The 15,906-nt window shown below is 32.1% G+C and overlaps 1 protein-coding gene across 3 annotated transcripts in view; it reads right to left on the bottom strand.

Moving 5' to 3' along the window:
- MNAT1 (MNAT1 component of CDK activating kinase) overlaps window positions 1–15,906 on the bottom strand; it is a 167,050-nt gene that overhangs the window by 32,412 nt on the left and 118,732 nt on the right. The window contains exon 8 of one of the 3 annotated variants that reach the window (XM_036218195.1): window positions 15,413–15,470. The exons of the other annotated variants lie outside the window; for them this stretch is intronic. Within the exon in view, the coding sequence (XP_036074088.1) occupies window positions 15,428–15,470 (43 nt within the window). The 3' untranslated portion in view covers window positions 15,413–15,427. Of the gene's footprint in view, window positions 1–15,412; window positions 15,471–15,906 lie in introns of those variants that run through there. 3 annotated transcript variants of the gene reach the window in all.

Below are 15,906 nucleotides of genomic sequence, written 5' to 3'. Positions count from 1 at the left end.
TTTAGATCTCACTGAGTTTTTTCAGAAGTACCACCCTGAATTCTCTGTCATTTAAGTTGCATATTTCTATGTCTATAAGCTTATTTTCTGGAGATTTTTCTCTTTCTTTCTGAGATGCCTTGTCACCTTGGTTGTTCATCATGTTTAATGGACTATTTCTTCACCTGGGCATTAATTGAAGTATATTCTACTGTTTTTCCAGAAAAAAATTTATTACATAAAGGTCTCTCTTCAGTCTATTGCAAAGAAGGTGCTTTTCTTTTGGTTTCCAATAAGTGACGTCCTCGCTTTATATAAAGACTTAATAATGTTTTTTAAATTTCCTTGTAGATATTTAATCACGCTCACTACCCTCAGTTTCAGTCCCGGTCAGTGTCAGCAACAGTTTTGGCAGTGTTCGCTCTGATTCCCCTGGGGCTCTGTAGTGATCGGTCTCAGAGGTTATGGCGGAGGGGGGCGTGTGTGCCCCTCTGGGTTGGGGGTTTGGGGCTGAGGGTCAGCCTCAGTTTTGTAACCACGGTCGGTAAAAATCAACTGTTGCTTCTTTGCCATCTGCTTCTCTGCTTTCTACTCTGATGACTGGGCCCTGTAGCCACAGCTATCCCAAGCAGGAATGTTCAGGGAACTCGCCGCCCGCTTCTTCTCTCCTCCCCCTCCTCCTGCAGGGAGCTCCATTGGCTGCAAGAGGCAGCTTCTTTATTACTCCCATCCACTGCCCAACACCAGGAGCTCTGACCTGTGGTAGCTCTTATGCACAGATCCCACGTTCAGCAGTGCTGGTGTGCAGTTTGGGTGTTTTTTGTTGAATTTTAGATGTTCAGCTTATTGTTATTTCAAGGGGAGAGCTCTGGGGACGTCTCTCACTCCATCATGCTTCCAAAGATCTCCAGTGGCCTAAAATGCACTCTCTGTAATTCAGCTTCCTTTTCCATGAGATGGAGCTAATAACAGTTCATAATTTACAGAGCTTGTATCTCCAGCAGGAAGTGATACAATTTTACTAGCTCAGCTGCAGGAAGATCATTATTCTTTTTAAATAACGAAGGAAGGGCATATCCTTTTCTCCTTTGGCAACTAAAATTGTCATTGAATAAATAAGTGGGGAATTAGTCATTCATGTCCCCTCCCATTTTTTAGTTTATATTGTCCCTTAAATTCTTACCATGTAATTACATGGACAAAACTTCTTACCTCCTATGTTGTCAATTTCAAAACATTAGAATACCAGCGTGGTTTTTCCTCAAAGATAAACTAAGTCTTTATTTAAGTAATTAGAAAACAAATGCTTACACTTTACTAAATGTGAAACTAAGGAAGAACAGCAATACAACCATTTAGCCTTGAGTTGACACTCCTAATTGATCAAAATCAAGAAAGGGGGAGGGAAGAAAGGAAAGGTAAGAAAACTAAGTAGACCTAAAAACAGTATAATTCTAAGAGATTCTAAGAAACTAGATTTTCCATAACGTACTTTGATACTCTACCAGTATTCTAGGGCCTTAGATATATTATCTCATTTAGCACTCAAAACAACCGTGTAAGATAGGTGTTATTATTATCTCTATTTTATAAAGAAGGAAACACGGATACTGAATGATTTAAGTCACTTGCTCAGGGTTACAGACCAAGCAAGGACACAGTCAGTATTTAACACCAAGCAATACAACTCCAAAAACTCTTCTCACAACATCTATACTGTACTGCTACTTATCATTATTGACAAAGTGATTTATATGTCTTCAAAATTTGTTTTTAAAATTATATTTACCAAATCAAATTTTCTGAAAATAAGTTTTAACAGTATATGAAATTGTGGTGCAAAAGCACTAACATTTAGCTATTTAGAAATGAGCATAACCTGTGACACGTGGCTTTAAAAACTAAAAATACTAGAGCATCACAGGATAAGAAACAGTTAAACAACAACTACATGGTATGCTTAACTATCTTTGGAATTAATATCAATAAAGCAGACTAAGATTCTTAAATAACCGGAATTAAAAATGGGCATTACATATGAATATAATACTTAACCCTTAAAAGTAAAAAAACGAGTAGCTGAGACACCTACACATTCTACCTACAGTATTTCCTTAACCCACATTAATCGTTATTCAACTATATCTCTAAGGAAAGAGGAATAAAACTCCAAAAATTTTTTAAAAGGTAACTCCTTTTTAAAAATGAAATAAAATGCTATACTAAGCAGAATTAATGGTCTGGGATGCACGCCAATTTATGATGACCCAACATTGAACACTCATGGCATAATTTAAGGTTGTGGTAGTTTTGCAATGAAAAAGAAAAACTAAATATAATTCTCTTGAAAAGTGCTTTTACAAAAAAAAAAATTTAAGAAATAAGAATAAGAAACTAGTTTGTCAGTCTAATTTTAGATTGCACTTAACATAAGAAAAAAGGTAGTGAAACTTTAATAAAACTTGTTTGAGAGAAATCATTTCCCAAAGTTAAGTAATAATAAATTCCTGATGTCGTTGGGTGGCAAAGTGTTAGTACTAAAAGAAAGTGCCTGCATGCCTTTGGTAAGAAAACCTCATTTTTCCCATCTGCAACTGGAACCAATATCATGCCAATTTGAAAGTATCTGTCTTTTATAAGGCTCAAAGCAGGAAGTAGAAATGAAAAATGCAGTTCAGTCCATAAAATGACAAGGATCCTCTCATTTTTTTTCTATTTGATATTCTTTATCAAATAAGTTATGAAAAATAAAATAAAAAACAAATGGCAATTAATCTACTGATCATCAGAAAAGTAACATTAACATAATGGTAACTAATACTGAAAGGTCAACTTGTCATAAATCATGAATAGTAAAGGTTTAGGCTTATTAAATGAACAGTTTAGGTCTAAGATATATATCTACAGATAGATTTGTAAAATAAAAGGACATAAAGACAAAAGTTAGAGAAATATCATGAATATAAAATTTTAAGCTACATCCAATGCTGCAATGGGATTTGTTATGACAGAAGTTTTTACTGTCTACCCACTTTGGTCCAGCCTAGCAGCTGTGGCAAGTGGTGGTGTGAATCAGAAGACAGTGACAGCTGCACATACTCTCTAGCAGCAGAATAAATGCAGTCCTTGTCACCCACTGACTTCTTTTTTCCCTGGGCTTCTCCTGACATAGTAGGCAACAAAAATGAGTAGGGAGAAAGAAAGCCCAAAGCAGCTGCCTTAATCATTCAGGTGCTTATTATAGTTTTTATACACAAAGACCTGTGTCCAAGTGTCAGATTCTGTCAGCAACGCAAAACTCTGAAGGAGGACTTCCCTCCCTCTGAAAGTCATCAGTCACCCAGACACTCAAGCCAAAAACCATGACATTTTCCTAGATTATTCTTTACTCTCCATTTGAAGTCAGTTGCCAAGTCCTACTAATTCTATCCATTAAATCTCAAATTCATTCTTTTAAACTCCATCCTCATTGTTCAGACCTATTTTTGCTATTTTTTAAAATTTCAGCCTGCTCAAATACATCCTCCACATTGCTGACTTCAGAAGTCTTTTTCTGAAATATAAATCTGAATATATTACCTATTAAAAGTTCTTCAACAACTCCCTGTCACTAAAAGTGCGTAGTCCAGAATCCAGCTATAAAAGAAAACAGTGATTTTTCACACTTGATTTAAGCCACGCAGAAATAAAAAGGGGGAGATGTGTATCAAAACACTTAATATAACAAGTAAGACTCTTCATGATCTGGATCCCAACTAGTTTCTTGTCCCTCTCTGTTTTAAACTCTGTTCTCTAGTCAGACTGAACTACTTATATTTCTATCAAAGACACCATCCTTTCAAATCTCTCTCCTTGTCTTAATAGAATAGTCTATACATGCACATTTACCCTTTAAAATGAAGCTGAAATTCCATCATCTCTATGAAGCCTTTCTTGACTTGACCCTCTCCCACATAATGGTATGCTTGTTTACATGCCTATTTCCATTTCCAGATGTTAGCTCTTGAAGGAGTAACCATGGATGACTGGTGTTCATAATTTTAGCACCCAGCATGATTACACTTAATACACTTTAGAAGGAAAAAGAATCGGCACTTGGCACTATAGTACCTCTCTCTGCTATACATCTTAAGTTGTCTTCAGTTTAAAGTCATTTCAGAAACATCTGTGTCTTCAAAGAACTGTGGGATGAGGTAGGATGGGGTGCAATGAGGTGGAAAAACAAAAATGAATAAGAGATGTTCTCAGACTCAGAAGAACTTAAAATCTAGAGGGGAAAACAGACACAAAAAAGATAAAGAAGGAAGATAAATATTTACTAATAAGGATTTTGAAGGACAATGTCTTCTTAAGCAAATACTCTGAAATTAACTGATGATAGTGTTTATAACACAGCCAAACTAAACACTGCCTCAATGATCTCTAATTTTTGACCTGGAAAAGTAATTAAGGGAGCCAGTTTAGTTTTACCAAGGCATGTTATATTTTCCTGACCTCTGTATGCAAACATTTTGGATTTGAAGACTAAAGCAGAATTTAGAATTACTGGCATTAGAAAGTTAGATATCTGTTTGTTTGAGGTTGAAAGAGGGTGGTTCCTGTAAAGATGTTTCCTGGTTAAGTAACTGTAGACCCTCTTGTATCTAAAAGAGTAATAATAAATATTTATTTCACGATTTAATCATAAATTGACAGCAAAGATGTGAAATGTTTCCTTATAGTTTTCACATTTAAAATTAAACATTTCTCAAACTTAATACACACCTGTGTCTAACACTTACTACTCTAAACAGGTTCAAAGCTAAAACTGTAATTTGGGAAAAGACAACATTCCTCAGGTCAAGGAAAAATTCAGGACTCAATAATCATATAACTTTCCTTATAGTAAGAATTACTGAGAAGAAATGCAAAACATATGGTTTTAAAGAGAATTCAACAGGGAAAGGATACTCTCTTCAACAAAGGTACCGGAACGATTGGGCATCTATGTACAAAACAATGAACCTGGACCCATATCTCACACTCCACACAAAAATCAACTAACCAGAGATCAGAGGCCTAAATTTAAGAGCTAAAACTATATAACTTTTAGAAGAAAAACAGCAGGAAATCTTCATGGCCTCCAGTTAGGCAAAGGTGTCTAGATATAACACCAAAAGCATGCTCCATGAAAGAAAAAATCTGGTAAGCTCAACTTCATCAAAATTCAGTATGTTACGCTTCAAAAGATACCATTAGAAAATGAAAACCACACTCTAGGAGAAAATATTGACAAATTATATATCTAATGAAGAATTGGTTTCTAGAACATATAACTCTTATAACTTAATCAAATGACCAAATTTTAAAATAGGCAAAAGATCTGAAAAGTATTTCAACAAAGATATTAGAATGATTAATAAGGATATAAAAAGATGTTCGATGTCATTAGTCATTAAGGAAATGCAAATTAAATCCACAATGGGATACTACTTTCATAAACTAGAGTGGTTTACAATCAAAATGACAGGTAATATTACCTTTGGATTACGCATACACCTGGGCGAAATAGCGATAACTTCTCAGAAACTTATTTTATTTGTGGAATTAAAAATGTTTTGAATCTTTTCAAAAACTAAACACAAGCCTACCTACCTCCTCCTGACTCTTACCCCTACCTTCCACACACATTAAAAACATAAAAAGAGAGGTAATAATAAATGCTGCCGAGGATGTAGAAAAATGGGACCCCTCATGCTGCTGGGAATGTTAAATGATATAACTACTTTGGAAAACAGTTCCTATATCCATTCCTAGGTATATATCCAAGAGAAATGAAAGCCTTTGTCTACACAATGACTTATATGTGAATGTTCATAGCAGCATTATTGATAATGCCCCAAATGTGGAAACAATCCAAAAGCATATCAACTGATAAATGAGTAAGATAGATAATAGTTAGATAAAATATAGCACATCCACACAATGGAACAAAAAGAAACACTGCTATATGTTATAATATGAACTACAAACCTTAAAAACATAAAAGAAACCAAAAACAAAAGATCACATCTTTTCGATTACAATTATATGAAATGTCTAGACAGGCAAATCTGAAGAGTCAAAAAGAAAATAAAAATGGTTGCCCTGGTGTGGGGATGGAAAGTAGGAATTAACTGTAAACTGCCATAATGGATCTTTTTAGAATGATGGAAAATTTCTAAAACAGGATTGTGGTCAGGCTCGGTTCAAAATAAAACTGTTCAAAAGGCAAGATTTTTTTTTTCCTTTCTTCTGTGATCTCTTGAGACCTGTCATGGTAGTTTTTATTTGCTGTTTAACACTGTGATCCCTCAGGCATAAAGTTATTCACCGGGTAAGTGTAGACCCTCACAAGCAATGTGAGACGCATACATCTGGTCCTGACCTTCCCTGTGTCCACAGCCCTGCTGGGAGTGGTGGCAGCAGCAGTAGCAGAGCAGGAGCAAGGAGTAGATGACTAAGAACTTGTTGCAGAGAGGCAGGTATATATGGCTCCAAGCTCCTAAAGCAGGGGCCCTCAACCCATGTGCTGTGGACCAGTACATGTCCGTGGCCAGTTAGGAACTGGGCCACATAGCAGGAGGTGAGCAACAGGCAGGTGAGCAAAGCTTTACTATATTTGCAGCCACGCCGTAGCTCTAGCATCACTGCCCCAACTCTACCTCAGATCATCAGGCATTAGATTCTCATAGGAGCACCAGTCTCTAGTGCCAAGAAGGTTGGGGACTGCTTCTGTATAGTACCATATTCATTCTTCTTTGGCTTACTGCACTCAGCTGTGTTAATGTATCTTTATATTTTAGTTCAATTACTATTACTATCACATTTACCTTCTGGGGAACATCATATGTGAACCAAATGATTTTTACATTATATAGATATCATATAATTTTTTAAAAAATCTATTATTACTCTCCAGAAATTTCACTATGGTTACAAAGACTGAAATAAATGTCTTTAGGTTAGTAAAATCTACTTGTTAAACGTGTTCATCGTTAAAAAGATGCAAACTGTTAAACCTATGAAAAGTAAAACACTTGTTTCCGAAAACAAGATTTTTTGTTTTACTTTAAAATTTTCTTCTGTCTCTTTTAAAGTGATGGTCATTACATTTATTAATGTTCAAGTACCTGTCAGATGTTAAAGGTCATTAGCCACAAGTGGGCCTTAGAAACACGTCTATTCTTTAATCCGAGGATTTTGCTAATAAAAAAATTGGAAGACTGCCCAAAAATTGAGCAACAATCTATTTATAAACATAGCAAATGAAAAATTACCTAAATGTCTAATAGAAAACTGGTTAAATAAATTATGATATGGAATACTTTACATGATACTATGGATAAATATGGAAAATGTAACAAAATAATATAAGTGTTTTTGTAAAATATACATTGCACGTAAAAACAGGAAAGGTCTAGAAAGCTATTTGCCATGGCTGTACCAATAATTCTCAAAGTTTAGTACCCAAACAACAGCATTAGCATCAGCATCAGCATCAGCATCACTAGGGAACTTGTTAGAAATGAAAATTCTGGGGCCACACTTCAATCCTACTGAATCAGAAACCCTAGAGATAGGACACAGTAATCTGTTTTAGTAAACCCTCCAAGTGATTCTAATGAATGCCCAAGGTTGAGAACCATTACTTTAGATCCCTTATTGGAATAAAGATCCCTTTGAAATTCTGATGAAAATTATGAATGTTCTCCCAGAAAGTTGGACAAATGTTCTATTTTTTATATATTTCAAAGAAAAAGATAGGACAGAGGGTATCTGCATTAGTACAACACTATTCCCAAGTAAACTGTATCTATTGGGCCCTAGGTCTCCTTACCTACAACAAATAACATATTTTTATTGCATACAAGTTGCCAAAATTAAATTGAGAAAAATGAAAGAACCAGAAAACTGTAAACCAACCCCTCAAGTCTGGCACACTGATATTTCTTCTATTTGTCTTCACTTACTCAGATTTAAAAGCTGATACAAAATCTCCTGGTTTAACTTTCCAAACATCTGAATTTTATTGATTTTATAGATAGAACTAGTGGCTTTTGCAATGTAGAATTCACACATGATCACTATTCCATTTGACTATCAACCTGTACTTTCTGGGCTTAAAAGAAAAAATTTTTTAAAGAAGTTTAAAAATTTTTTAAAATTTTTTGAACAATATGAATGCTTTAGAAACAACAGGGCACAGAACTCACATATCCTAGGATTTAAACAGTTCACTAATTTCCTTTTATCTTATAGTAAGAACTAATATCAAACTATAAAGACTTCAAGTTAAAGATTCATAAGAAAATAAAGGTTAAAAATTAAAAGATTTAATTAGGTAATAGGTAATCATTCCTTAATTTTTACTTTTTCCAAATCAATTGCAGGTTTCTTGGTAACATATGCATCTCCTATGATAATGTATTTTAACCATATAACAACATTAACGTTATTCTAAGAAAAATATTCCAATGCTTTTTTAAAAACACTATTGCACACCTGCTATTCTCCTATCAATCTGAGCAGGAAACCATTTCTCTTCTACATTATGAGCAATAGAAAACTACTTATTAAAACATTAATCACAGTCCATTATATTCTGACTCACTGCCAAAAGTTCCCATTACATCACTGAAAATATCTATTAACCAAAACCTGCTTCTGACAAGTTACAGGAGTGTAGTGTTTAGAATTTAGTAATGTAAAAGTCAGTTTAAAAAGAACAGTTACACAATTGATTTTGCAGTGGCAGCAAAAGTGATTAATTTTTTTCCGACATTTATTACCAAAAGGTTGATTTAACTGGTGTTTCTACTGTAAAATTATTTTTAAATTATTTCAAATTTCACCTAGCATTATTAAACACATTTACTATGAAAGTATTAAATACAAATGATTAGTTAAAGAATTTCAAAATGCGCTGAATACACCACTGTATATAAAACTATATTGTCTTGTGTAAATATGGGCCTTGTTTAGAGCTATGTCTCACAGGAAATTGTAGCAAATGAAAACCATCCCCGTTTTTCTACTCCTACTCTTTAGGATTTATGCTTTTACATTTAAAACCAGTTATACAGAGAAACAATATAACATGGCAACTTCAAATCAGAAAAATGACTACTTTGGGCATTTTTACCACGTTAAAATAACTGAGTATTATTAGAAGCAAAGCTTAAATACATTTTGATTCTGTACCAGCAAAACCAACTATCTAGTTTTCATTTGTTGGATTTTGGTTTGAAGAGTGGTGACACTGGCTTCTTCCAAACCAGGAAGAGGATGGTTGACATTTAAGTAATAAACTGATAAGAAAAAAGCATAGAGGACATAGGTAATTATTTCCTGAGAATAGAGACCACTTACAGCTTATTAGGATTTTGAAATTAAAAAAAAAAAAAAGCAATAACAATAGTCAAAATGTAGGTAATTTTTCTTCTGTTTACTTACATTTTCAAAGGTTTTCTGCAATGAACATATATATTCTTTATAATGGGGAAAACTCAGTGAACTTATTTATATTAATAAAAGCTCTTAAGAAAGCTACATGTGACTCCAATGATTGGGGGTAACTTAGAGAAGGAAAACCTTACTTGTCTTAATGCATTTATTGTATGTACTTTAAAATTTAAATTTTTATAATCTCTATTCTTCCTGAAAATAGTAGTGAATGATAACTTCTAATAGCTTATATAAAATCTAATGTTTCTTATGCTAGATGCTTAATTTAATTGGAAAATTCATGGTAGAAGGATTTAGAGAAATTAAAAGCATGAATTATATCTTAGTTAATAAGGAGACAGAAAAAGAAAACAGACCTAGGTTACGATCATAGAACATGATAACTATAAATTAGCAGGGTTCTTTAACCCAAGAGAGCCAACATGTTTTATATTTGAAAGGTTAAGAGAGTCACCAAGCTACACATGTCTGACAATTTCCTAACAACTCAATCTTCAGATTATTTTTTTAACTAGGGTCTCTTTAAATTAAGAAACAATGTCTATATACCTAAAGAAAATAAAGTTACCTCTACTTGTAAGTGCTTTTTAAAAGAATATAAATCTTTCAGGGCACACCTCCAAATAGTTACCTGAATCTCAGCCTGTGATCCTGAGTTCTCACGAAGAAAATGAAGAATTAATGACTTTGATTCTTTTCTTGCTGATGTTTTTAAATACACTAACTTCATACAAGCACGGGCATATTATCCCCAATGTGAATATAAATCTTTAAGTGATTAATTTTTGTACTATATTTTATTAGTAAAATCATTATTTACAAAACTCAAAACTGCCTCTAAAAACACTTAACAGTTTCTATTAAGTCTTCTTTAGAACAATTATAAGCAAAAAGATAAATGACAAAGACTAGTATACTCATCTCATTTCCACTTTACGTATTTAAGCCTTTACCAAGAATTCCTTTTTATTTTTAATTAATTAATTAATTTTTTGACGAGAATTCTTTGATTACTACTTCTGCTATACAACACTTACTAGGAAATAATCCTCCTTGGTATAATTTGTGTAAATTATATATATTTATATTTATCTATAAATCTGGATAGAAATACTGCAGAGTGGGATTATTCTTAACAGGCTTTTAAAAATTATTACACTTAATAAAGAAATTATAAAAATAGAATATTTATATTAAAAACAAAACAATTCTGAAAAAGAATCAAACTCATATAGTTCATGCAGGACAATTAAATGACCCAGGCTACATAATTAAATAACTGGTCCAAAAATGCAATTTGATAATGACAAATTATGATTATGATATGAGAAATTATGATTTTGATAATCTCATAATGAGAAAACAAATAAAATTAATCAACAAAGATGAACTAAAGTTCAATATTTACAAAGCTCACTACATATGAGCAATATTCCCAGTAACAAATGTTAACACCAGTGGTGCATTTGTCTTTCAAATAGCTAACATTTACATAGTACTTACCATGTGTCAGATACTATTCTAACGGTTTATCATTTATTAACTCATTTCATCCTTACAACTCTATGAGATAAGCACTAATGTTATCTGCATTTTGAAAATGAGGAAACTAAGACACAGAGAGTAAAATACCCTAGGTATTGAAACTGGTTAATGAAAAACCCAATAATCAAGCCCAGGCAGTCTAGCTCCTGAGTATGTTCTCTAATCCCTACCCTAAAAGGTTAATGTGATAAACTTTAAATAGTTTGAAATTATTACATCTCATGTTTGATAAATTAACATAGGGAGAGATGACATTTTTTCTACTGGTAATTTATCCTCCTGGTGACATTCATTAATCACACTGATTTTCTATCTGGTGGAGGCAGTATGTAATCCCAACTACTACAACGCATTCCTTTTGTCTACGTTAACTAGCCCCCATTCTTGGCCAATCAAAATTAGATTCATTCAACAAATGTCCACCTCTATGAACCCTTCCCTTGTCTCTAAAGCCAGATGTGACCTCTGTCTCTTCACTGCTCCATGAAACCTTCTTTACTATTAAAACAACAATAAGAGTTAACATTTATTAAATTTTTCTAAGTATTAAAAGTATTATGCCCTAAATTAAATTATATAATCAAAACAATCCTGATAGATAGATTATTTTATCATCTCCACTTTAAAATAAGAAAAGTGAGGTTAAGATAAGTTCTCACAGCTAAGGAACACAGCTTGGATTTGAAACCAGAGAGCTTTAACACTAAGATCTATGCTGTTTAACGGTGACATTATGGGAGCATATAGCACGAGATCCTATTTATTTACATACCATCATATCCTTCAATGCTATATTAAGATTTTTTTGATGATCAAAACTATGTCTTACTACTTTATTTGGACTTAATGAATATCGGATGAATAAATGGATGAGAAAACAGATGATTAGTTGAAAAGACATATACACCCCTATGTTCACTGCACCTCTATTTACAACAGCAAAGATATGTTAGTACCTAAATGTCCATCAATACATAACTGGATAAAGATGTGGTACATATATACAATGGAATATTACTCAGCCATAAAAAATGAAATCTTGCTATTTGCAATGACATGGATGAACCTAGAAGGTATAATGCTAAATGAAATAAGTCAGAGAAAGACAAATACCATATGATTTCACTCATATGTGGAATTTAAAGAACAAGATAAATGAACAAATAAAAACAGATTCATAGATACACAGAATCTGGGAGTTGCCAGATGGGGGGCTGGATGAAAATGGTAAAGGGATTAAGAAGTATAAATTGGTAGTTACAAAACAGTTATGGGAATGTGAAGTATAGCATAGGGAATATAGTCAATAATATTCTAATAACTATGTATTCTGCCGGGTGGGTACTAATCAGGGGATCCACTTCGTAAATTATATAAATGTCTAACTGCTATGCTGTATACCTGAAACTAATAAAAAACAATACTGAATGTGAACTCTAATTGAAAAATAAAAAATTTTTTAAAAAAAGCCATATGATTAGTACAGAAGCTGCATATCTAATGAAAAAAATATATATAATAGCTTAGCAATTCTCGAACTCTTAAAAATTACCAAAGACTCTCAAAGAGCTTTTGTTTAGGTGGGTTATATATACCTATATTGTCTATATTAAAAATTAAAACTAAAAAATTGGAAAATATTACAGTTAACCCTTGAAGAATACAGGTTTGAATTATGTGGGTCCACCTATATGCAAATTTTTCAATAAATACTATAAATGTATATCCTCTTCCTTATGATTTTCTTAATAACATTTTTCTCTAGCTTTATTGTAAGAATACAGAATGTAATACATATATAAAAAATGCATTAATTGACAGTTTATGTTATTGGTAAAACTTGTGAATCAATAGTAGGCTATAAATAGTTAAGTTTGAAAGAAGTTAAAAGTTGTACACAAATTTGTGACAGCACTGGGGATCAGTGTCCCTAACCACCACATTGTTCAATGGTCAACTAAAATTCATTTTAAAATAACAAGTAAAGCTCATTACATATTAACATAAATAATATACCATGTTAACACTAATCAAAAGGAAGTTGGAATGGCTATTTTAATATCAAACTAATTAGATTTCACAGCAAAAAATATTACCAAGAATAAAGAAGACCATTTCATAATGATAAAGAGACCAATAAATAAAAAGGCTGTGACAATTCTAAATGTTTATATTACTAACAAAAGAGCATTTACAGATGACATGAATATTTACACGCAAAAAAAAAACCACATCCAACATTCTACAAAATATCACTAGAACTGAGTTTTGCAAGGTTGCAGGCTATAACAGAAATATAGAAAATTTAACTGTATCTGTTCATTCTAGAAATAAGCAATCATAAATTTTTTAAAAATTAAGCCATTTATAAAAACATTAAAATATAAAATGCTTAGGAATAAATCTGACAAAATATATGCAAAACCTGTACACTGAAACTGTACATTGATGAAATAAAGACCTAAATAAATAGAAAAATATACATTGTTCACGAATCGGAAGACTCTACTTTTAAAATAGAGCCAATCCACTTCAAATTGATATACTGATTAAATAATTCCAATCAAAATTTTGGTAGATCTTAGGAAAGTCTGAGAAATTGTCACAGCCAAAGAGCCTAAAATTCTGAAAAATGCAAATTAATCTGTATTTACAGAAAACATATGAATGGTTTCTTGGTGGGGTATAAAGGAGGAATTACAAAGTAACACTAGAAAACTTCTGGAGATGATGGATATATGTTCATTATCTTGACTGTGGAGGCGACTTCATGATTGTATACATATATCAAAGCTCATCAAATCATGCATTTTAAATATGTGTTGTTTATTGAATGCAATTATAACTCAGTAAAGCTATTTAAAAATGGAACAAAATTAATTCTAAATTGCCAAAATTAAATTATCGTATAGGTATTTTAGAGTATGAGATCTTAGTGACCTTATTTATAGTATAGCTTGAAACATTATTGTTTAATCATCTTAGGAATTATTTCAATTATTCCTTACGATGCGAAAAAAAAACTAAAAATATAAGCAAAAGAATGATGAAATCTAAATCACCTGAAGTATGATACAATATTTAAATAAATCACAACTATTATATCAATTTTGTTTTCTTATTTCATTGTCCATATTATTGCATCTTTTTTTCCATCATCTCTTAAGAGGATATGACAATATCCTAGATGAATTTTCTCAAACTCAAAAACCAATGGGTTACCAATATATTCTATATATTCTATCTAAGTATATAATTCAATGATTTTTAGTAATTTTATAGAATTGTGCAACCATAAACATAATCCAATTTTAGAACACTTACATCACCTCGAAAATGGATCCCTGATACTAATTTACAGTCACTCAAGTGTATATTTTTAAGGACGGAAAAGGAATACTACATTCTCATCCAGTCATTAAACAGGATGGATTTCATTCCACAAGAATATGGGACAAGAACTTGATCAATTTTGCTAAAAGAATATGTGTCAATATTTTTATGATGTTTATATACTATATTTACCTACTACAGTTTTTAAGTAAATAAATGCAACAGGCAGGTAGATGCATATACAAAGGTATTTGAAAAAAAGGAGATGATGTAGAAATGAACAATTAATTGGATTGGTCATTCTAACTGGTGTTAATAAATCTAAAAATGAGACTCTCTTGTAATTATAGGACAATAAGAGATGGTGTTCCTCTCTTCAACCGAATTATAAGGCATCGAAGTTTTCAAAAACATTTAATTTTGACAATTCAAATCTAAAAATAATAAAAGATAATAAGCTCAAACTTATTATTGATGTTTGCATTTTGATGATACGAATGCAAGCAGGACCAGAAGTAGTGATAAGTTAGAATCTATTAGAGATGTTATTTGAAAACTGGACTCAGTATTTACAAGATGGATATGTTCCATGTTCATGCATGACCACTTATTAGTGATTAGTTTCACTCAAAAGATGTTGTCAATTTTAGGTGTATATACCTTCTAAACCAGTAATATGGAATAATAATTTGATTGTGCTGTGTTTAAATCTCTATTAAATATTCTACTAAAGTAGTTTTCCACTATTTTTCCTGATAAAAAAGAGAGTTAGAAACTCATGAAAGACCATAATGGATTAAGATAGAAGAAAATCAGAGTCTATGCCCACCTATGCCCATACATAATTTCCCTTAGACCTTATAAGTATGTTTCCTAAACTTTAAAAACAATTTGAGTAGTGACTATTTCTACTACAGTGTGCTGTCTTTAAAGCAGCATTTCTCAAACATTTTTACTATAATTAGTATATATACTTTATATGAAAACCTGTTATAAATGTGTATACACAAATATTAGTAAAATAAGAATTTCACAAAATGATACTTACATTTACTAAGTATAATGCCCTTGGCTAGTTTATTTTCTATTTTATTCCATTTTTTTTAATGTTGAACATGATCCACAATCTGAAAATAATAATATAGCTCTTTAATAAGCCATTTTTAAACATTAAGTATAAGTTAAGAATTAAGATGGTACTGGATAATGGGTAACAAATAAATAAAAACTACCAAGACAAGAAATTCAAAAAAATCAAAGTGGCAGAGCCACTATCAGGTTATATGTATTAACTTCAACCAAATGAGAGAATAAAGGTAACAGCTAAGCCTTCCTAAGAAAAAATGGCAGCTTCTTGGAAAAGTTACCAAAGGGTGCCAAGAAATACCCTCCTGCTGGTAACCCATTTGCTTACAATTAAGAAGACTCCTGTCTCTCACTAGCAAGTCTAAGCCATTGAATCTTCCTCTTCTCTGGGACAGAGGGGTGAGAATAGAATGAAGTAAATAAATATTGCTTCTGCTTCCCTAACTTTCAATTTTTTTCTAAATTTAGGTAAAACTC

This window comes from Rousettus aegyptiacus, unplaced genomic scaffold (genome assembly GCF_014176215.1).
Source record: "Rousettus aegyptiacus isolate mRouAeg1 unplaced genomic scaffold, mRouAeg1.p scaffold_m13_p_3, whole genome shotgun sequence".
NCBI lineage: Eukaryota > Metazoa > Chordata > Mammalia > Chiroptera > Pteropodidae > Rousettus > Rousettus aegyptiacus.
This window is presented reverse-complemented; position numbering and strand designations above follow the sequence as displayed.